This window comes from Lathamus discolor, chromosome 6, assembly GCF_037157495.1.
Source record: "Lathamus discolor isolate bLatDis1 chromosome 6, bLatDis1.hap1, whole genome shotgun sequence".
Classification (NCBI taxonomy): domain Eukaryota; kingdom Metazoa; phylum Chordata; class Aves; order Psittaciformes; family Psittacidae; genus Lathamus; species Lathamus discolor.
In genome coordinates, this window is record NC_088889.1 from 72,988,738 (window position 1) to 73,012,621 (window position 23,884).

The window sequence follows — 23,884 nt, forward strand, 5'->3', positions numbered from 1 at the left end:
CAAAGGTGAACTGCTGCCTATCTGTGACATGATTCAACTCATCCTCTTCTGGACACACATACGGAATCAAACTTACAAGGTTATCCACAAGTAACTCTTACATCAGTAATCACCAGAAAGGAAACGTACATTTTCAGATCAGATCCCTTGCATAAAAGGCATATTTTCGGAGTCCTCATGTCTCCTAAGTCTCCTTAAATCAAGCAGTAAAATGGAAAGTGAGCTACACAGTTATAACTTTGTCAGCTGTCCGTGTTATCTGACTATTTATATTGTTCTGATTCAGGAAAACAGTCAGCAGGGACTTAAATTCTGTCACAAATTAAGGTCTAGTAATCAAAGAGTCCAACACCAAAAAGTATGCCAAGGGCTCAGACTGCTACCTGAGGCAAAGATGCTTCTCTGACTGCTTCAAAGTGCAACTCATGAACACAGAATACAAGCAGACTTCAGGCACTACAAGCTCCTTCAAAATCAGTCTAAAAAGTGGATTACTACATCTCTTAGACTGACTGTAAAAGGGTAAAAACTGCAGTACAGACCATAATATTTCCATATACTTTAAATTTCAAAAATTTAACAAAAGGAGTTACTTTCTCCCAAATTTCAAACAAAGTCTTTATTCCAAGTGAAATTGCTAGTGTGTAAAATTACTTGAAATTTGGAGGAGGAAGCAGAAGGAGCAGATTTTGTCTTTGAGCTGTTTGTGTGGGAGAATCCTGCAGAAAAATAACTTATGCATATAAAGACAACCCAAATAAAGGTTACCCAACTGTTTAAGTTATTTTCTGAGTAAGCATTACTGTACTGCGGGTACATAGTTCAGTCACATAATGTCTCTATTTCCCATGCCATTTTTCTAAATCTAAACATTCAAGTTCTGGGAAAAAAAAAAAAAAAGTTTAAGTGCCTCTAGAAGCTTAACACAGTTGTCATTGTACCAGAGAAAACAGAATGGTTGTGAGCAAGTTTTTACCTAGCAGATCTGCTCCTTCATCAACATCTCCGATAACCTCGGACCCTGCTGTGGAGAGTTCATGATACAGAGAGTCTGTGTTGATGCCAAATGCCTTGTTCACAATCCCCTGTGTTGGGCTGTTGTTGAAAGAGAAAAAATGAAGGACTCTTGTTACTTGGCAACATTGAAGCTAGAACATTTCTGAAATACCAGACCACTGAAATCAAACCCTGAGAGCACATTCCACCCCTTCATCATAAGGTGATTCAGAGAACGTACTGATTAAAGAAAAAAGAATGGTTTATCTGCCATATTAAGAGCAAGTACCCATCATGTACAATGCCAAAGCTCACACACCTGACCTCCTTTTAAATCGTAACAGTTAATGACTATTCAATATTTGACAGAAATATTCAACTCACAGAAGCTCTCAGCTCTGACTCTTCTACAAGGATTCCCACACTCCTATCAGTTTAGATAGCAACCTTAGCAAAATCAGATAAAGACTCAAATGCTTAAAACAGCAATGGTCTTTTTTCCTTCACCGACTAGTAAATGAAATCACCCTGAAGGTTTAGTTTCTTTTTTGGGTGAGTCTATGTACCAAAATGCTTTCACTTGTCAACAAAACTTACTTCATGAAAGGTAAATCAAAGTTAATGTTTTCTAATCATACCTTCTAGGACCCCATTTCCACCTCTTACTGCCACCAAAAGGTACAAATGTTGTTTCAGCTATCTAATTATCTCCTGCATCTGCCTCTAGGAACTGCCCCTACATCCCGTATATTCTGCTGGGAGCTCAGCTGTATGTGGTTTTGCAGGTGAGAAATGCATCTGTTACTGCTGCTCATACCCTTCTCTAGTAGGGTGCTCAAGAGGGCATATCTAGTCCAGATTCAGACTGTGAGAAAACCTCACCTTCACTTTGTCAGGCTACTGTCTTCTGCATACCTGTAAGAGTTAGGGATGTGGTTTTGCCAGTCTAGTACCAAATTATCCACTAGATGAGGGTAAAAATTAACAAATCCTGTAAAATTAACCTCCTGACCTCAGTAAAAATGAATTAAGGAACCTAGACTAGTAATTCTACACTTAACACATGCCACACAGAAATATGGTACCAGTATCAACGGCCTTCAGGAAGCCGCCTATTTAACACAAACTGGGTAATGGATAGGAACCAGAGCAGCCTAGCAGTTCAGTAAAAGTCTAACTGAGAGAACTCTCAAGGTTCTGTGTGCACAGATGGGTTAAAATTGCTCTGACCAGACATGTGAGGAACCACACCCACCGACTCCTCCAAGGCCTTCGGTCCTTCTCTGAGCTACATGTAGGTATAGTCCCTTCAGCCCTGTCTCCTGCTCCTCCTGGGTAGCACTAGGCCTAATTCATCCCATTGCCTTGTCTGGGGCTGCTGATTGAGCTCATCATCAGGGCTCTACCCTTTTTGCTCAGAACCTGAAGGACTGGGATTGCTGGGATTACTCCTGCTTGTCTTCTCGTGGAGCAGGCCTGCTCCTGCTCTTGAAAAAAAATAGAAAAAAACTTGCACTTAAAAAAAATGCAACTGAAAAAAAAGCTTGAGGTTTTTTAGAACTGGATTCAGAACTGACCTCTCGTAAGACTCTTGCATCTCTGCTATGGGGAGATGCCCCCCCTGCAGTCCTGCATCCAGCTCTGGGGCAACACCACAAGAGGGACCTGTTGCTATTAGACCGAGTACAGAGATGGCTACAGAGATGCTGCGAGGGCTGGAGCTGCTCTGCTCTGGAGACAGGCTGAGAAAGCTGGGCTTGTTCAGCCTGGAGAAGAGAAGGCTCCTTAAGGGGAGACCTTGGAGCAGCTTAGTGTCTAAAGGGTGCCTATCAGAAAGATGGAGAGAGAATTCTTACCAGGGCCCATACTGACAGGACAAGGGGTAACAGTTTTAAAATGAGAGAGTGTAGATCTAGATAAGATATGAGGAAACAAGTCTTTACCATAAGAGTGGTGAGGCACTGGAACAGGTTACGCAGAGAAGTTATGGATTCCCCACTGCTGGAGGTGTTCCAAGACCAGGCTGGATGGGGTTTGGAGCAACCTGTTCTAGTGGAAGGTGTCCCTGCCTGTGGCAGGGAGCTGCAAGTAGCTGATCCAAGCCAAACTATTCTACGAGTTTATGATCTCTTCCCTCTTCTTGACAGCTTAAGCCCATGTTCACTTTGTGCCTCAAACCTTTTGTTGCTACACCTCTCTGTCCTCTGATCTAAGGCAGCAAACAAGCTCAGTTCTGGGTCAGCTGGACAGGTCTTTATGCAGATTATCACCAGACATTTGCTGCCTCCAGAGAACTCAAAGTCAGAACCCCTCATGTCATACTCAGCAGAATATATGGACTTTCTAAAACACCTGTACCTTGAACTCAAGAATTAAGCCGCAGCATCCATTCCTCGTTCCTCATAACAAGCAAAACAGCACACAGTGAAAATTCACAGTCAATACCTGTTCCCAGTACGTTCTAGGCGGGGGTCTTGACACATATCCAGCTCTGGGGTAGAGTCTATGATGTCCTGAACATCAGACCACTCATCACTGCTGCCCATTCCTAGGTAAGACAAAAGATATGATCTGTAGTATCAGGACTTTCACAGGATGGTGTTCCTTGAAGTGACTGTTGCAGCTTTGACTATCAACATTTCAAAACTTTACAGTGTCAAGCCTTAAAATAGGAACAAAAAGTGGCTGATCATCTGGAGTCATAAAAGCACCATTGCTGGGAAAGTGCCCTCACAATTCCAGAGCAGGAAGACCTCAAGCATTTCCCTCCCAGCCCAGAGTGCCACCAAGGTCATTGGCCTGAATCCTCATTAAAGAGTGATAACCAGCAATATTTCACCCATTAAATGACAAATAAACTTTATTTTTCTGTCAATAAAAACTCTTCAATCACCATACAGCTTTAACTGAGACTGAAGATTGTACAGCTTCACAGAGAATACTGTAGTTCTGAACTGGCACTACTTAGTCTCAATAGAAATAAAATTTCAATACAAATTCTCAAGTCTGCAACTGGTTTAGATACCCATTACAGTGAAATTACTCCTAAAATCTACTACATTTCTTAATAAAGGAATTTCTTAATAAAAATACTTCTACATTTCTCTCTTAAAATCTGTTCTCATTTCTGTATAATCTAGATCCTGAACACAGTATTTACCAAACTGTTCCAAAGCCCAGGCTTGCACCTATTCTAAACAAGCAATATGAACACAATGTCTGTTCACACAAGAAATTCTTGAAGGATTAAAGACCTACTTTGTAAACTGCATTAGTCCCTGTTAGATGTAAAATTTTTGGCATTCCAAACAGCCCCAGAAGCCAAATATCAGAGTCCATGACAACTTGTGTGTTGATTTTATTCTTTCAGGCTGGCATTGTGCTCCAGCTGGCAACAAGTTTCATATTTGAAGACAGAGCATGGTATGTATCAGTTGCCAAAGCAGGCATCCATACACCAGTGGTTCTTAAACTCACAGAAACAGATTTCCTCTTCATTTTTTCAAGCTGGGAAGCTTTTCTGCAAATACCTCTGAGTACCTTTTTTGGTACTCCAGCTCTAAGGCATGTATATATATCACTGACATAATTATGCACCTATAATTAAGCACGTAAGATGCACAAAATACATAATCAAAATTCAAGTATCTGTGTTTCTCTTCAGCATGAAGATCCGATTTTGCATTACATGTGAGAAACAGCTGAAAGTTTGAATACGCAGAGCACACAGGATACTGTATCTGCCTTGAGCCGGTTCCACAATATAGTAATGCCACCAAGAAAAAAGCAGCTTTCACATGCAAAATGACTTCATAGTTGCACACACACACAAGAGAAAAAACTTTGATCCGAGAAAGCTATTGATGGTAAAAGAGCTTGTAAAGCAGCAGCTGTAAAAATAAGGGTAAGAATTTATGGGCATTCAAACTACTGACATATGTACTCAATTTCTCTGATACCAACGCTTACGCTGACTTGCCTTGGCCAAGATCACCAAACAGATCACAATTTAACAGTTGGCTATGCAGAAGCCACATGCTTTTACGGAGAACTACGCTAGTTTCTGGCAGATTGACATCTGCAACCCAGAACCCCCTCAGCTGCTAACGTAAATAAAGAATGGGATTCAGCCATTGCAATTCCCATTCAAATGCTGCAACAAAGAATGTTACATGTCGGTTTATAGTCTTAATTTGTTGGGAACCAGCCTGGGAATGTTAGCAGAATTTCCTCTGTATTATTCAGGAAAAAAGATCATCATCTGGCTCAGATGCTAACCTTGGAGACCTACACTCATTCCTGTGCTCCTGCACAGATTTCCCTTATGATCTTCAGCTAGTTTTACAGTTGTTTTGTATATGACCTGTAGAACAGACCATTTCTCATTTCTGAAGGCTGCTGCAAGCCTAAATAGAATACATGCTCAGACACAACACTGACACAGCTATATTAAAAAACAAAGAAAACAGCTTTTATCATTTTCACTTTATTTAAACAGCCTGGTGCTGAAGTGTTAGGTGGTGGCTTACCCGACAAGAAATCATGAATTCAAGTTACTAAAGGACTCCAGGAAGTGGACAGAAAACAACTATAACTTCTAAAGATTTGGGGGGACTAAAAGAAAACAGCTTATTTAGCTAAGAAAAACATCTGGATATGATTGCTATTTTAAACTCATCAAAGCAGGGGATAAATAGACAAAAGGGAAAACAATTACTTAACCTAACTGGTAAGACTGGGATATGAATCAATGGAAATAAAATACTTACAAATAGGTCCAGACATAAAACTAAATGGAAGTTTTGAACAATTGTATTGATGAGGTCCACAGTTTGCAAAAACGTCAGACCAAAAAGGGACTTGACTGCTCATGGAAGTTCTATGACATGGATGAATGCAAGTGAAGGGGACTGAACTCAATAACCTATTTGCATCCTGTCTATTTGTGAAGCTATTCATATTACTGATGTTTTAAAAATCTGCTACCCAGAAAACTGCTAACATCCCATCAGCCCTGCCTCGCTTGTGTATCTTTCTGAGTAAGACTTCCTCAAATTCTATACTTTTCATACCAATTACCCCTTGGTCTCCTAGCCTCTTCCTGTAACAGAGGGACAAAAGCACTGGGAATTCAATTATTTTAATGATCAAGTACCCAAGCTCCAACTTCCATACCTATGCTGACATTCCTCATCTCCTGTGTGACCTGGACTTCCATGTTCCGGCTGTTCCGCTTTTCTCGTGCTCTCTTACTGCTTTTGGTTGTGCCCCTGTATTCGCTGATGGGCTGGATGCTCTCATTCAAGGGTGTGACAGCAGCAGAGGGCACAGATGATGTGGGAGTGTTGGACTTCGTTCCAGTGGTGCTCGGTGTGGCAGCTGCTGAAGACTGCCCAGATTCCGACATTTCATCTTGAGGACACTATGACAATTCCATGGTGGGGGAAGAACAAAAAGGGAAAAGCATAGCTATACATTTCAATTAATCTCCCATTTGTTGGTGTATGGCTTCTTAAAGCATTAGGGAGAATGAGTCTTGCTCGCCGTACCAGCTACATGTCCAATGCTTGCTGGTGACACTAGGCACAGCAATCATAATGAAACAGTGAATTTTCATGCTGAACTCAACAAGCAAATCCCACCTAGGAAAAGAGTGACATCCTTCCTCCTTTACCACTAAACATTGTTCTTCACAAAACACATCAGTATGTGATCTCTTCATCATGAAAAGTGGCTTTATCGTAAGTAAAAAGTACTTGTAGCTCATACTGACTGCAGTGGAAGCTGAAAGGCTTTGACACTTGCAGCAAGCTAAACCAGCATTTCCCAAGACTGGAAGGCAACATGGATATTGCTTGGGAAGGATCTGAAGTGGCCTCTTAAGAGGTCCTGGATGATGTCATTACTCTAAGTCATCAACAGACCCTGAATGAGATAACAACAAAATGATTTTGACACTAAACTGCAGCAGCAAAGCAGGTACCAAGCTGTGATATTCTGACTTTGTTAGCTCAGGAGACCTGTGTCTCCAGACCACCTTATTCAAAAGCTAGCCAGGCATGGGTCTAGCTTGACAACACAGTAAAAACCAGCTGGTCTCCCCACTTCCAAATAACAGGATGACAAGACCCAAGAATTAAAAAATGAGAAAATGATAAATCAACAAAGGAGATGGATCCCCAGTGTGAAATGCACACAAATGGCTCTCAGTTTTATAGACATTACAGCCCCGTTTTTTGCAATAACACCTCTTGAGAAACATGGGAGGTTTCAAGGCTCGGTCAGGATTTTATACCAGGACTCTTTGTTTGTCACCACTGCTTCAGTCAGCCAATTAATGTCTTGACCAATGCTGTGATAACTCCCAGACCCAAATGAGATCTGCCCATTCTTCATGGCAGTCCACTGTAAACACTGCCTGCAGGTAGATGACAAAATTCATGTTGCGAGTTAGATGTGATAATGAGTTGCTGTGGGTACAGTGACATACAGCACCTGCACATACAGACCCTGCTTGAATCTTTACTATTTGCCTTTCCCCTCCTGTGCAAGTACTAGAAAGATCCTGCTCTGAGCCTCCCAACCTTGGAGCTGTGACGCTATTTCACTTCACTGATTTGGAAGTCTCATTCTCTTGTTCTAATAATAACTGCACAACATGACAAAGAAATTCAAAACAGGATGAGAGAGAAGACTGAAGAAAAAGGTGACGTAACCCTTTGCAGCCATGTATACTTTTTTTTAATCCGTAATTTTACTAAGATCTTCCTTTAATTAGACTGGCCTCTGTATGCTTATCTTAAAATACCCTGCTGTACACCACACTGTGGAAGTCAAAGGTTTCACACTGCTTCTGTGCACTTATATTGGAAATTAAGACTTTTTTAAATGGCAACTGTGTTGCCATTAAATACAATCCATATTCTGTATACAGCTTCCGCATTGTCAGTCCAAACAGCACCCACGCTTCTACACTCAATTCATCTCCTTGCACATTTGCTGATTTTTGCATTAAGACTGAGATGGAGACTTTTCAGTTAGGCTGCTGCATGTGATAACCACACTTTCCACCTCTACTTCAAACTCCTGTTTCAGGAGCTACTTTCCTAATTCATAAAGAGACGAAAAAGTAATAATAAAAAAAATCAAACTAGGTTTTTGAGACCCAGTATGATCCAGTAAGCCTTGTACTACCGCAACTGCAGTTTGCCTGCTGTGCTTCCTTATGTACAAAGTGACAAAGAGATTCAAGTGTGAAATGCAGCCATAAAACCTACTTCCCCAAACAAAACTTCTGTTCGATACAAGGACTCAGAGATGTTCTTGTACCCACTGTAAGTCTGTAAGAATAACCAAACATCACTGCAGGTGTCTGAGCATCTTAGCCCTTCAAAAAGAGACACCCAGGTGGGTCCACACACCATCCCTTGAAGCAGATGTCATTCAGAAACCCTGTATCATCAATGTCTATAGGCCACTATCTGTATCAGAGATATGCTCTAATTTCTTATTGACATAATCTGGCCCTCACCCAGCACACAGCAGTGAGTAAAACTACCCTGGTCTTTCACTTACTTTTTGGTTATACATCTGAGTTTTATATTTACCTAGAGAACGTACGAGCCTCCACTGGAGAAATTCGTCTCAGATGTAACTACTACCAAGGAATTACTCTTCAAAGTCCAGAAGCATCATTAATCTTTGCTGGCACCTTCCTTCTATTGTCTTCAGTGCTCTGTTAATACTAAATATTCCACTAAGTGTATGACTCTCCCTTACAGCTTAGGAGGCATTCTCCATAACCCACAGCTCACCCAAAGAATACTCTTCACAACCACCACTTACCTACAGCCATACCTGTCAACCTCCTAAACATCAAATGTGTAGTAGTGACCTCCAAAATGCATTGCAAAGGCCCAACATTCATAGCAGTCATATGTCACCATGAGAAGCCATAATTGTATGGTTATAACACTGAAAGCATAGTACATAAAAACAAAAATGTTAAGGACTTTCATCTCCAAAATGGTGTATAAAATAAACATACAACTGAATGCAAAAATAATGACAGCAACTAAAACAGAAAAAAATAGTAAGCATACAAGGACACTTAAAATGTAGCTACAGTATGGCCCCATGAAGAAGAAAAACTAGTCAGAAGAGTCAGGATACACATATGGGAAGGTGAGTTGTTTGTGCAGCTGATGTCAGCTAAGTGTCTGAGCTGCTGAAGAGATGAGGAGTGCACAAGCAGCACTGCTGAGATTTCAGTCATGCAAAATATTTAAGAAAAAACATTCCAATCAGAGTGTGCAAGATGCTCGCAGGAAGAAAATCTCCATGTCAAATTGCAAACCTAGTCAGCCAATCACATCCTTTAATCATTCATAGGTTTGCTCCATACTCTTAGGAAATCCTCCATAACACATTAGCCTATCCAAGTCTTCTACAGTCCAAGCTCTCTAACTCTACCATACCAGGCAGCCTCCTTAAACCCTGCACCCCACTTCTGAATTTCCCTAATGATCACCAACAAAAATCCCAGCACTACCTGTCAGGTGTTTCGAGTAGCACACTACTCCTGCGCAAAGCTTTCTTGTAACCAGAAATGGATTTCTTTGCGTGACAGAACCACCATCAAATCACTAAGAGATCCAGTCAGAAATCCTTTATTACCTGAACTTGGACATCAAAGTTTCCATTTATCTGGGTTCCTGTTGCATTCTCCTGCAATGCAGATACTGGGCTATCAGTGACAGCCACTAAACTTCTTTCACAAGCTCTGCAATGGTACTGCTTATAGAATTATACCTTAGCAAGTCTGTGAAGATGGATCTAACCCCAACATCCTCGCTGCTCCTCTCCAAAAACTAACCCCTGCTACACACACCCCTCATGACTACTGAGCTTAAGGACATGTTCGCAGCATAGTGTGCAGCACTGCCTTGAGATACCAAGGTTCCAGAACTGGTTCCGGAACAAGAAACAGGTTGGTCTCTGTGCATTTTTGTGGCTGGCTGTGTCCTTGCAGTAGTGCTGTGTTGGCACAGCACTAGCCTGAACAAACACATTCATGCTCTATCTTCATCCTTAACTATGTTAGTGCACTGTGGCATTGCTATTCCCTAATTCTAGGCAAAGTTTTCCAGAAATGACTGCAGGAGATGACTGGCATTCTGCAAGTTGCTATGTTTCCTGAACTTCTGTGCTTTTAATACTACAGGAAGGGTTGGGTTCCAAGAACAGTCTCGACCCTATCCAAATACCTTGCTTTGGTATTTCCAATTTCCATGGAAGCAGAGGGCTGCCCAAGTGCTAAGGGCTGTGCTATGTTTAGCCTGGCCACTTAACAGAGGCAGTATTAAAAAAGGTAAGTTCCTGCTTTGTTTGCTGTGTAAATTCTGAATTTGCCTACATTTCTTTTGCTATGCATCAAGGAGGCCACTCCTGCAATCCCTCATGCCAAAGTACCATTAATGTGACCTGGGGACACGGAGAATGGGTACAAAAACGAGCTGGGTTTTGTTTTTGTTCCTCCTCCTTGCCTTTACTGCCTCAATTTATTTTACAGGTTAGTGATTTCAAACTTCTCAAAAGGAGATCAGTCCTTAGATGTGACATATAAAACACTCAATGTTCCACAAATTCCAGGCAGAGAGAAAGCAAATTTTATCAGACACCTTTAAAGCAGATCAGAAGCTCTGTGACATACTGGTGCTGGGTAGATGCACCACTGACTTTCAGGTACTGGGTTGAAACTAGATGATCTTTAAGGTCCCTTCCAACCAAACTATTCTATGATTGAATGATCATTCAAATAGAGGAATTTGGTGGGATCCTCAGCACAAAGACTTTGAGAGGTCTCTAGGTACAGCTCTTCGGAAATGTGGTCACCATATAAACTGTAAAGCACTGCAGTGAGCTGTCAGTTGAAACATCTGGGTCTTTGGGCTGGTCACTTGAATGGCAGAGCAGAGCCCCACAAGCAACAGGCAAAACCATGCAGCTGCTTCAGTGCAGTTGTAATGCTGTGAGCAATTTGGCAAGCCCCAGTGCAAAAGGCAGTGCATTGAAGGTGACAGGTATATTGACAGTAGACAAATGCAAGTCTAGAGCAATGACTAGAGATACAGGAGGAACTGAAGACCTTTAAGCACAGTGCAAGACCTGGGGATCCAGAGAGGATTAGGAGCCCTTCTTCCTGAAGACAGGAATGCCAGAACAGGGATCAGGCAAAAATGACAAACACTGGAGAGCAAGCACAACCCAATGCCTGGTCTCAGCTAAGTATATTATGCATATTGAGGCACTACTCTTATCGAGGGGGAGAGAGGGACCAGGTTCCAACATTTCCTCTCCCAAGTAAGCTGTAAAAACAGTGAAGGATTTATCTTCCCTAAACCCCTGATGCCTCCCCATACATTCCTCTCATCTTGGGGCCAGTCAAGTAAAGGAGATTATCACTGAGACAAAAGGCATGAGGAGCTGTCAAATCCTTCCCGTACCATATACTAGATCTGCACAAGAATATCCTCCCACCAACAGCACAGCTACCAAGGGAGCAGACAGACAAAAGGGAGCGGCTGCAAAGGGTTATGGACACAGACTGGTCTCCATCTTAATGAAAACATGGGATGCTGTTGACAGTGTGAGAGTGAGAAGCTCTTGCTCCATGACGGTCTGTAAAACCTTGTAGCTGGAGTTGGACTGCAGCTGGCTGAGGTCACTGAGGTGCCAGTGGTCCAGTTTTGGGATGATCTTGGCCCCTATATGCCCACGTACCATGCCATCCGCGAGGGGGAAGACATTCAGAGAGTTAGGACGTTCCTTCCTGCTAAACAGACAAACAGAGAAGGGAAACCAATCTGTTAGCCATTTACAAGGTTCTGTAGAAAAGAAACAGCACACTAGTTTATGTGAAGCATGAGTCACTAGAAACTGAATTGCACTCTTGACCTTCACATAGCAGCTGTATGAACTCCCACTTCCCACACTTCCATGCTGTTGTTTACCCAGACCCATGGTGTCTACTGCTAGAGCTATGCCTCTTCCTTGTGAGACTCTACGAGGGAGGAGGCCAAGTGATCACAACAGGCACAACTGCCTTCTCCAACAACACAAAACATTTTGGGGAGATGCAGAAGTGCAGGAACCATCAGTCAATTTAAGTCAGTGTATATTCTGAGAAACAAACGTACTGTGGGAAAATAGCCCACAGCAAACAACTCTCAGAGCAAAATTAAAGCTCCTATAGATCCTAGAGATGCCATCACTGGGTCAGAAAAGGGGCTTTTAAGTAAGAGTCACCTAAAGGGCACTTCTGTGCATTCCATCCCAAATCCCATTAGCTCTAAGAGCAGAAATCAGAGCGGTGTGGATCACTTTCAGTATTAAGAAAATAATACCTGTACTCTTCGATCCCCTCTTCAAATCCATATTACAATGCACTCAAAATTCAGAAATTAAAGGTGTAAATGAATGCATCATTTATGTTGACATATGTCTGTCATTATGTTTTCTTCATCCTCTTCTTTCTTGGCAACTGCAGGTAACTAGATAATTGCAGGTTTGATTCTGAACATAAAAGCTGGCACAAGTTTTGAGACCAAGCTCCACTGGGAGAAAATCTAGAGCAGGCAGTGGAGGTGGAAAAGGCTGCAGCAGCTTGCTGAAATTGGCAACTGATTTTATGCCAAAGAAGCAGGCCTGCAGGGACAGAGCACACATGTATTTGGGGTTACCCCCAGGAGCCTCCACTCACCAACTCCAGTGGCACTGCAAGAGATGAGCTAAGCTGATCCTCTGTGTGACAAGCACCCATAAAGGGGTTCATTGATGGTACTTCACTTACTCCTGTATAGGGCTTCTGGTTATTGGTGTGAGGAGCGATGAAATCCACCCTTCTGTACACCAGTATTAGTAACAGCAGACCTTCCTGTGCCTTTCTTCAACAGTTATCAGAACTGCTCTGATGATCAGGCTGGGTGACCATCAAAATCACCTCAGCCATGACCACAGGTGAAACAACTGCAGTAGAGCCTAAGGACCCCCCAGGATATAGGCAAACACACTAACACAGGAGATGGCACATGAATCAGCTCATTTATGGAGTATGGAATACCCCTCTGGCTACTTTGGGTCAGGTGTCCTGTCTCTGCTTCCTCACAGCTTCTTGCGCCCCTCCTCACTGTCAGACTTGAAAGTCCTTGATCAGGGTAAGCATTACTTAGCAACAACTAAAAACATCAGTGTGCTATCAGGACTGTTCTCAAACTAAAGCCAAAACACAGCACTCCACCAGCTACTAGGAAGGAGAAAAATAACTGTTACAGCTGAACCCAGGACACAAAGGCAGCACATAAATAGATTTTAGAGGAACACAGATCATTGACACAACCTGATTAACCTTACTTTCTTTCATAGAGAAGATGCAACTACCTTTCAACAGATTCAAAATCAGATTCATACATGATAGGGATTACCAGTTTTCTGGTAGCGTTTCCACTCAAAAGGCACTCAAAATAGTTTTAAATACTAACAATTGCTGAAGGTTTATAGAAAACATTCCATGTCTGCTTGTGTAAATACCAATTTTTGACTTCTATCCTACTATTTACACCTGTTCTTAATAGGTCATGATACCTTAGTACACTTACCTCTATCCGTCTTCCTGCATTTGCCTCTCTTTATCCTATTTCTATCATTTCAAGACCCTGAAAGTTTCTAACTGCCAAGTTTTAAGTTTCTAAATAACACACTAGGGAAATTTTTCCCCTAATATGAAATCTTCAGCCCAGCACTGTACTGATTTAAGTGCCACAAAAAGTATAGCCAGTTATGTAGAAGAGATTAAGAAGAGATTCAAAACTAGAAATTAGAACTTTATGCCACAAAGACAGAAAATTCCTAGTTTTATAAGGGTCCCAAAAAAGTCTAATTCAAAAGAATCATTCTCTTCAAGGGGAAAAAAAAAAAACCCAAACAAAAAAACCAAGCCATAGTTTCCTATCTTTCCTCTTCTTCACATTAGGATGATGGTCTTACAGGAGTCATGCTTCATAGCTGGAGAAAATGTCCTGTAACTGCAAACCATTCCATGCAGAACAAGTGGTGCAGTCAGAATACCTAACAACATGCTACAATAGAAACGCTTTTGTGACTGTGCTGGGATGGCCTGATGTAACTCACTGGCAGCACAAAGAAATATGAGCCATCCCAAACATATGCTGAGACATTATACTTCCTCTTTAGGTAATTTCTATCAGATTTCTTTTGGGAAGCCATAGCTTATTTCTACATTCATATACAAACACACAAACATTTAACATGCAAGGAGATACAGCCCCCCACTGAATGTATACGGAATGTATGAACTTCATAGTCCCTGCTAACCAGAAGACATGGGACAAGGTCTCCATAGCATCAGAAGCTGTAGGATCTCCAGGAAAGCATTTTAACATAGTTAGGAAATTTCCTTGCTGAGTTTCTTTGGAAACACCTTCCAGCCTTTTCTAAATCTCACAGGGTAGGGGAAGGAGCAAACACCACCTAAGAGCTAACTTCAACTTTGCAGTCTTGGGGCTATCAGTCTTCAAAGAAATTTAGAGTACCCTCAGGAATGGCCTAAATTTTGAGTGTTGGAGTAAGCTTCATAACACTTGGTTGATTACACCTTACATTAGGAGGTAAACAGCAAACTCCTCAATAAAAGTTTGCAGTACCGAAAACCTGGCATCAGGATGCGTTACAGGTAACATCCTAATGCTTATTATACATAACAAAACTCTGATCTGTTTGCCAGCGCTTAAAAGATGAGAACTACTCTGCAGGCTCCAGATGCAGAATTTATTGCCCAACCCAGGAGTGCCTTCAGAGGGCCACTAATAGCAACATGTATTTTCTGCCCACTCAGAATGCATAGATGCCTCGTACTCTATAGTAAAATAGGGGAGAAAAGACTACTTTTAAAATGTTCTGGGACGTGAAGTATAAATGTCCTATCATAGAGGACTGATCCGGTTTTGGGACATGTGTCTTCTGCATTTGAGTTCACAAGCTTCTTCCTGATGAGAACATTCTTCCAGACACAGCAGCCTGGTCACTCCCTCTGCCTCACCCGCTGAGCCAGTCTAACCCCGGTGCCAATAGACAGAGGGCAAATTCCCAGCATCACCTGCTGCCAGTCAACAGCAACCTCCCAAACCAGGATTAACGAAGTGAAGATGCAGCAACAGGATTTACCTTTTCCTCCATGATTGGCGATGACTGCCGTGACAAACATAACAGCCAAAACAGAGCAGCAATTGCACAAAAAGCAAGACAAAAAAAGAACAACCATTAGAGAGCAGAGGTCATGCAAACATGCAGTCCTACTAAAGGTAAGGAGAATGCATGCACTGTCATCCACCCCCCACACAAATGTGCACTGTGCTCATTACTCCTCCTGGATGGCTGTTAATACAGGCCCCCAGTTCTGGCACAAACTTCTCACAAGGGACAAGCAAACGTACTTGGTGTCATATGCAGCATATTACAGTCATATGCATACTACAGTCTTACACACCTCTATGCAGTCTAACATACCCAAGCACATTCACAGATGAAAATAAATAAATACACTCCAATTCATGTGACAGGCTATGAGAAATCATGTCCATGTCCCCCCAGTGCACACCAGTGCACCAGGACACACAAAAGCTGGTGCTCACCCCCACTCAGCTGTGCAGCAACACAGAAACACGCATCTGTCCCAAGTGCCTGTCCACAAACATATACAGACACACACCAACAGAGCAAAGGTTGAAATGAAGGAAAAAGTCTCATTTCCCATTGGTGGCTCCTACAGACTCAGGTCACTGCCCCATCGGGGGCTTTCACAGATCCACAGTTTCGCTTTTCTTCTCTGGAGACTAGCAATATGACACACTTACAAGGGTAAAAGACTAATTTCTCTAATACAAAGAGGTAATTCTTGAGGAAAATTTTGCCCTTTGTCCCAGAGAATGGCAGTCCTGTAGATATAACCAGAAACACTTTGTCCATGCATCTCCTTCAAGGAATGATAACATAAACTCACAATTAATGTTAGCTTCTTTGAAAGTCAGGGAAGGAAAAGCTCATTAAAATTAACTCTTCCCATACAGTCCACCAAAATTTGGCAGGTGCATATATAAACCACCTGTAAAAGACAGAAGCCCTAAAGTATGTTTTTGCCTATGGTACTTTTATATTTTACGGTATAAGTACTTCCACAGATAGATTTTTATTTACAGAAATGTAAGTACCAACCTAATACACTTATCCCATTTCAGCTGCCACACTAGGATCAGACCACATTCTGGGAGCTTACTATAAACTTCCAGACCGGGACAGGAGAGGAGAAGGAATCAATATAGTTCAGTAAGGGAAATTTTATGAACCAAAGAACATCTGCAAACTACTGGCTCCTTTTACACCACATCTTCTCTCGCGTTCTATACCCATCATGCCTGTCTTTTGCCTAAAAAGGCTGCCGTCTGTATTTTGATTTTTTTCCCCCAACAGATTTTAAGATACTGAAATTTTAGCCAGATCCCAAATACAGTATTCTGTAATTATTTTCATTCTCCTAAGCCACTCTCTGCTGTGAGAACAATTTACTGTTTCACAGAAAATACAGCATAGAGATAACTCACTATACAGCCCACTAACAACTGCAACAGCCATTAGTTAATCCTCTCTGGAAGCACTGTAAGATACTCTTTTCTGAAAGGACTATTCGACTGGCAGAAGAACAAGGGTAAATAGGCCACAATTTTCTCAGCCTGTCTTCATATGGGAGGTGCTCCAGCACTTGATTATCCTCGAGGCCTCCTCTGGACTTGCTCCAACAGCTCCATGCCCTTCTTATGTTGAGGACACCAGAACTGCACACAATACTCCAAGTGGGGTCTCACAAGAGCAGAGTAGAGGGGCAGGATCACCTCCTTCGACCTGCTGGTCACGCTCCTTTTGAGGCAGCCCAGGATACGATTGGTTTCTGGGCTGCAAGCGCACACTGCCAGCTCATGTTCAGTTTCTCATTGACCAACACCCCCAAGTCCTTCTCTGCAGGGCTGCTCTGAATCTCTTCTTTGCCCAATCTGTAGCTATTCCTGGGATTGCCCCAACCCAGGTGTAGGACCTCGCACTTGGCCTGGTTGAACTTCATGAGGCTGGCATTGGCCCACTTCTCAAGCATGTCCAGGTCCCTCTGGATCCCATCCCTTCCCTCCAGCGTATCAACCAAATCAGACAGCTTGGTGTTGTCAGCAAATTTGCTGAGGGTGTCTCAATCCCACTGTCCATGTTGCCAACAAAGATGTTTAACAGGATCAGTCTCAACACCAATCCCTGAGGGACACCACTCATTACCCATCTCCAGCTGGACATTGAGCCATTGACCATAACTCTCTGCATGCAGCCATCCAGCCAATTCTTTATCCACCAAGTGGTCCAGGCATCAAATTGATGTCTCTCCAGTTTAGAGACAAGTAAGCCATGTGGGACAGTGTCGAGTGCTTTGCACAAGTCCAGGCAGGTGATGTCAACCACTTTGCTCCTATCCACCTGTTATCAACTGATTCAGAATAAATAAAGGATCTTTCTTTGAGATACCAGTGTCTTCCAACTGCAAGTTATCCTCCTAGCCTACAGAAGTATCTTTAATTATTATGGGAGGTAATGAAATCGCCAATAGACAGTATAAGAAAAAAGTCTTCACAGACAGGGCAGTCAAGCACTGGTCATGCCTCCAAGCACGTCAGTGTTCCACAAGTGTTTGGACAATGCTCCTAGATATATGGTTGCCTTGTGTGGGGTCAGGAGTTGGACTCCATGACCCACATGTGGGTCCCTTCCAGCTCAGGATATTGCCTGGCTCTAAGGCTGCAGGGAATTCGGCCGGAGTCACTGAAGTTTCTGAAGATTCCTGTCTTTTACTGCTTGACAAGGTGGGATTGGGTCCTCTTTTCCTTTTTCTTTCTTACAATACATGTCTAACTTTGGCAGTTCAAAGCCTGTCTTTTCCAGAGCAGTCTGACCCAGCAACAGAGAACCACAGCAGACAGAGGGCATTCATGTGTCCTGTGCCAAGACCTGAAATCTCCTTTCTATTACATTAACCCAAAACCAATCGACATTCTGCTACTTAAGTGTTACAAACCTAAATACAAGTTTCTAAATTACCCTAATTCTTCCTTTATATTTATATCTATATTTTCTTTCAGTCTTAATTTCAAATAATTTTGCTCAATGCTGCTCTTTTGCATTTCATCATCCCTACCACATGATATTTCACAAAGCTTCATGGCCTTCCATTGATTTGTTTTCCCAGCATTCTCACGTCTGTGTTTCTGCCCATGCTGCCCTTTGTGTAGTCTGACATACCATTCCAATCCCTTTCATAGCCTAATGCTTGAAAGATTTTGTTTACAGGTGAAGTCCAGTGACATTAAACAGCTGAAGTTCACAGATAATAACCAAGATCAGTCAGATGTATTTTGTAGGAGACAAGGGAGGACACATGCAGTGGGCACTCTTGTCCAAGTATTCCCATGCTCTGTCTCTGGTTTTCAGACCAGCAGCTGCCACAGCTTGTAGTCAGCATGTATGTAAAACCTCTTAACATTCCTCAAGGCCAGAGGAAATTAAAAAGTTAAAAAAAGATAGGCAAGGATAACAAAAAGATTTAATATCCTGCAGCCTATTACTTTGTCAACACTGCTCACCTGGAAAACACTGCTTTAGTTTAAAACTTCCTAGGTTAGACAGTCTCATTACAGTGTTAATCATTGCATGAGCACGCATTGATTAACAAAAACAGCAATCCACCATGCATAAAAACTGCCACAGAAAACACCTTTTTAATGCTGACTTAATAGATTATACTTAATCGAAGTGAATTATGTGTTATATGATCTATTACTTTTCTAACCAGTATTTATGGAATATCACTTCTGCTTGCCACCCTGTGAGCAATGTTACTGGCATACAGTACCATCAGAGAGGAAGCATTTGATTCCTTCACACACCACTTAAAACTAGATGTATCTGGACTGACTCAATGAACTTAACTTCCGTGCTCTATATTTGTTGTAAGACTACAACAGACTAGTTCTATATATTGAACTTCTTTCCTACCACTGCCTTATTTAAGCAAAGGCTGATTTTTACCAGTATGGTGCTCTAAAAATGGGGGAGATACACCAATTTCTTGGGCATAAGTAAGCCTATTGACTGACTGACAGAAATCTTCCTTTCTGTAAAGAAGGAATGGTGTTGGAGGGAAATCCATAATAGCTAACAAATTTAATTGCCATGTTTTTTCTGGCTATCACATACAGCCACACACAAAGACACACACATACACACACAAATACTTTATACAACACCTTCACCCATTTTATAGATAAACGTTTTACATGTTACCTGAGAATACAAATGTGTTTTTCCAGAGGCCCCTCATCAACAGGAGCATGACAAAGCTGAAGCTTTGTAACGTAACACATAAAGCTCCTTGTTATCAAGCCTTAGAAAATATCCCCATAACTCACTCAAAACTCATTGCAAAAAAAGCTCCAACTTTAATCCATGCCCACAAGGAAAGATCCTACTTTTGGTTTCTTTCTCTCAGATACGCACACTCAGTCTGTGAGTTCCCAGGCAGCATACATGACATGAAGAGGTTATGGCCCTACCTTCTCCCAGGTAGACTGCCCTCAGTTTGATTATTTCCCCCAACTTGCTGCATCTTGGATCGCTCAATGTGTTCCACGTAGGTCTGGATCATCTGTGAAGAGGGAAAAAATCATGAGCCAAACAGAGGACAAAAGATTCGTTTTCTGCTTTTGTTTAATCCCCTCCAGAATCCTTTTTCAATTCCCTTTTTTTTTTTTTTTTGCACATCTCCTTGCCTTTGCTCTTGTCTTCTAAGCTGATGATGTAAGTGAATGGACTAATCTGGCAGAAAATCTCACAACAAATAGTGTTGGAAATTAAAATAAATCTCAGAAGAGCCATGAAAGAGCACATCCGAAAATAATAAACAACATCTCCTGGAGTCTCTCACCAGCAGTGGGAGGTGAGATAGTGGGGCACTGTTCACAGAATCACAGAACAGTTGAGGATGGAAAGAACTTCCTGGGGTCCATCAGATCAAATGTTCCTGCTCAAACAGGACCACCTAGATCAGGTTGCCTAGGACCATGTCCAGCTGACTTTTGAGTATCCCTAAGGATGGAGACTCTACCACACGTCTGAGCAACACGTGCCAGAGCTCATCATCTTCACAGTAAAGAAGTTTTTACTCGTGTTCAGAGGGAGCATTCAGTGTTCAAGTTTGTGCCAGTTGTCTCTGGTCTCATCACTGGGCACCACTGAAAAGAACCTGGCTCCATCCTCTTAACACCCTCCATTCAGATATTTCTGATGCTCCCAAAGTTCAGAAGCTGTAGTCATCACTAGTAGGGGAAAAGCTGAACGCTTTGACACGCCTTTATATGTAGGCAAGAAGTTTATTTATTTAGAAATTATGAAATGACATCCTACCTCTGTGTGACGCTGATGTAGAGCATTATACTCTTTCTTCATTTCTGATTCACGTTCCTCCAGTCGTGAAACTACCAAGAGAAGATTCCAACCATCAACTAGAACACACCAGACTCTCAACAGAAACTTGAAGTCTCAAAGCCTATTTTGTTAGAAATTAATTTATACCTACTGAACAAAACAAACAGAAATAGAGTAATGCACATTGTGGGATCTGGTCTTAATTACAAACTCAATCCAAGGGTACCTCTCAAAATAAGGAATCCAAATAGTGCAGTAAGAACATAGAAGCAGTGTTCTTCAGCAGTAGCCCAATGCCCTCCAAGTGTCCTAGTTTGACAACAATTTAAATTACCCTCTGGGATGGGCTATTTGAGGAGCCACCAGCATTACCCTCTGGCTATGTAAGGAGCAGGGGTACTGGACAAAAGTCCAACAAATTCTGAGGGGATCCAACAAGACACGGCTGCACATGTCAAGGCAGTATTTGTAATAAATAAACAAACAAATGAATGTGATAGTTCACATGAGAAAAAATAAATGGGAGGTTCTATTCACGGACAAGGAGAAAATGGAAACTAAGTTCCAGAGCTTTATCAATTGGCCCAAATCTTGTATCTCCAGAGACTGATCATGCCCCACACAAAAAAGTTTGGAAGCCTTTATTAAATGAGTTTGGATACATTCCATCCTTTAGAAGGCTCCAAATTTTATAACAAAGCAAGGGATAACCTGACATTTCAGGTTTTGCATAAATTACATTAAATACAAAAAGTATGAAAAATGTATTCAGAGCAGCAGTACATATGTGTGGAAGGCAAAGTTTACAATCATATCTGGTGTACAACTTTGCTTACTCTGATCTGCATAGTTTTTGGCCTTCAGCTCCAGCTGTCGAGTCTGAAATGCAAGGTGTTCCACTTGGATTTGTAGCTCTTTCTTCTCCTGCTCCAGTGCATCTTCAAACTCTATAAACTTCTAAATACAGAAGAAGCAGAGAAAGCACAGATGAGGAACAAATGTAAAATGTGTTTGCCCTTTATGAGCTTTACACTCCTTGCAAAAAAACAAAAAAAAAAGAATAATATAAATTATAAAATATGAAATAAGAATTTTTAAGTGCTCTAGTTAGTATAACAGCATCTAATCAAGCTGATGATACCATTTTATATGAGAAAGCATTAGCTATCTTTAATGTACATAAACTATTGTCCAACATGAGTTTGCAGCCAGCACAGTTCTGCTATCTTCTGCCACACTGCTCTCCCTCATGAGAGGCTGAATTTCTATTCTTGTTAATTTGATGTCAGAGAATACATTTGTTTCTATGGTCATATATTTACAAATACATGAAAGTACTTCAGACCAATTCTTCTATTTGTGCCATTTTCACAGAATCCCAGACTGGTTTGGGTTGGAAGGGACCTTAAAGCTCATCCACTTCCAAGCCCCTGCCATGGGCAGGGACACCTTCCACTAGACATCACTCCAAGCCCTGTCCAACCTGGCCTTGAACACTGTCAGGGATGGGGCAGCCACAGCTTCTTTGGGCATCCTGTGCCAGCACCTCAGCACCCTCACAGGGAAGAGCTTCTGCCTAAGATACCATCTCAATCTCCTCTCTGTCAGGTTAAAGCCACTCCCCCTTGTCCAGCCCCTACAGACTCTTGTAAAAAGCTTCACCTATAATTCACATGGAGGGTAAGTTTTGCAGGAACGTGCAAGTCTTTTGGAAAAAATTAGCCACAACTCCAGGCAGCTGAGAGAAACTTCTGCATCCAGAGATGGTGACAGCAAACTCCAGAAGGGCTCTGTGGCACACGGGAGCCTAGCAAGGGAGAGAAGCAGGCGGAGGAGGTTCTCACAGCAGAATTTAAGAGATTTATACCTAGCAAGAATAAGTTTTGCTATCTGCTCTTGGCAACAGAAGGAGGGAAGAGATCATTGCTTCTAACTCTTATTAAGAAACAACAAAGTGGTAGCTGTGCACAGAGCAGTGTGAACTCCTGCACAGAACACTGGGTGGAAGGGAAGATTTTTACAGATACTTCACAATGAAAACAACAGAAAAATACGCAATTTCAGGTTATTATTTCTGTAAGATGTCACTTTTGACCTGGGAGCTTTAGTCATCCTCCACATTGGGTACTAGCATCCACCAGCAAAGGACAACATATGAAACATTTAGTTTAGCTCCACTGTAATGAACTGATATTTCACGTAACTCTTGACAAGAGCTGCAGTCACAACTGATTTCATGAAATAAACAGCTTCAGAACAAGTCCTGGCCTGGCCTTACAAACCCCAAAATTCAAGTCTCCTTACATTATTCCCAAACTGCTATATCCACAGCAGCTACAAGTACAAAGCAGCCTCAATCAGCCAGTCCAGTAATTAAACACAAACCTGTCAGCTGAGCAGTAAGAGCAAGACTGAGGCCAGGAACAACCCTGGGTTAGAGCTGCAGAGGAGAAAATAAAGCCATGATGGCTTTAATCTCCCTTAGAGATGTTTACAGAACCAGAGGATGAGAAAATAAAGCCATGATGGCTTTAATCTCCCTTAGAGATGTTTATAGAACCAGAGGAGAAAGCAGGAGGTAACTCAGGGCTCTAGGGAGCTCACAGGGTGCTTTACTCCTGGCCTGGCTTGTCTTCCTCTCCATCTGTTTGCAAAATGCTCCTTAGGTTGAGCTCTAGCAGATGCACAAGCACAGGCACACTGGCTGGCTGAGATCTCTTCTTGCTGAAGGTATGAATACTGGGCAAGAAAAGCCTTCTCTCACCCTCCTCTGCACTCTGCACAGGGAAAAGCACTGCTCTCCACAAATAATGCTGCTCAAGTGGCAATGGCAGTTTCAATTCACACAGTAAAGGCTCTCTGTACACTGAAAGAGACAGACTCTGATGAAAATAACTTTTTTTGTAAGATTGACAAGGAAATGAATGCATTTAATGAATGCACAGTAAGATGATGCTGAAACAATGAAACAATATGCACAGTACATGACTGTGTTCTCAAGACACGCCTTGTGCAGGTCTCCTATTGCTTCTACTGGAACAATTAGCACTGATACAGGAGTCATCATTGTGTTGACGAGCTGGATCTCCTCTCTGCAGAAAACCAAAAGGCTTTACCATTTATTATTCCTGTAGACTCTTAAAACTGTTCAGTAAGTTCAGCTGAACCATGAGTCAGTTTTCATTCCTACATCCCTGATAGAAACAAACACATTTTAGCCACATCTCATTTTTCTGCACTTGGTGCTCTGCAGTGCCTTTAATCTTTAGCTGGGCTTTTAACTTTCTCTTTGTTCCTGCAC

At 42.0% G+C, this 23,884-nt stretch overlaps 1 protein-coding gene across 24 annotated transcripts in view; it reads right to left on the minus strand.

The window, feature by feature from the left end:
- MAPK8IP3 (mitogen-activated protein kinase 8 interacting protein 3) overlaps positions 1-23,884 on the minus strand; it is a 76,036-nt gene that overhangs the window by 33,243 nt on the left and 18,909 nt on the right. For 11 of the 24 annotated variants that reach the window (XM_065683527.1, XM_065683541.1, XM_065683519.1 and 8 more), the window contains exons 2-9: positions 21,420-21,540; positions 20,563-20,633; positions 19,713-19,804; positions 15,238-15,261; positions 11,686-11,830; positions 6,172-6,418; positions 3,442-3,544; positions 977-1,095 (exon numbers count right to left, since the gene is read on the minus strand). In XM_065683527.1, the coding sequence (XP_065539599.1) occupies positions 977-1,095; positions 3,442-3,544; positions 6,172-6,418; positions 11,686-11,830; positions 15,238-15,261; positions 19,713-19,804; positions 20,563-20,633; positions 21,420-21,540 (922 nt within the window). Of the gene's footprint in view, positions 1-976; positions 1,096-3,441; positions 3,545-6,171; positions 6,419-8,841; positions 8,931-11,685; positions 11,831-15,237; positions 15,262-19,712; positions 19,805-20,562; positions 20,634-21,419; positions 21,541-23,884 lie in introns of those variants that run through there. The other 13 variants (XM_065683540.1, XM_065683532.1, XM_065683539.1 and 10 more) reach the window with 7 other exon arrangements.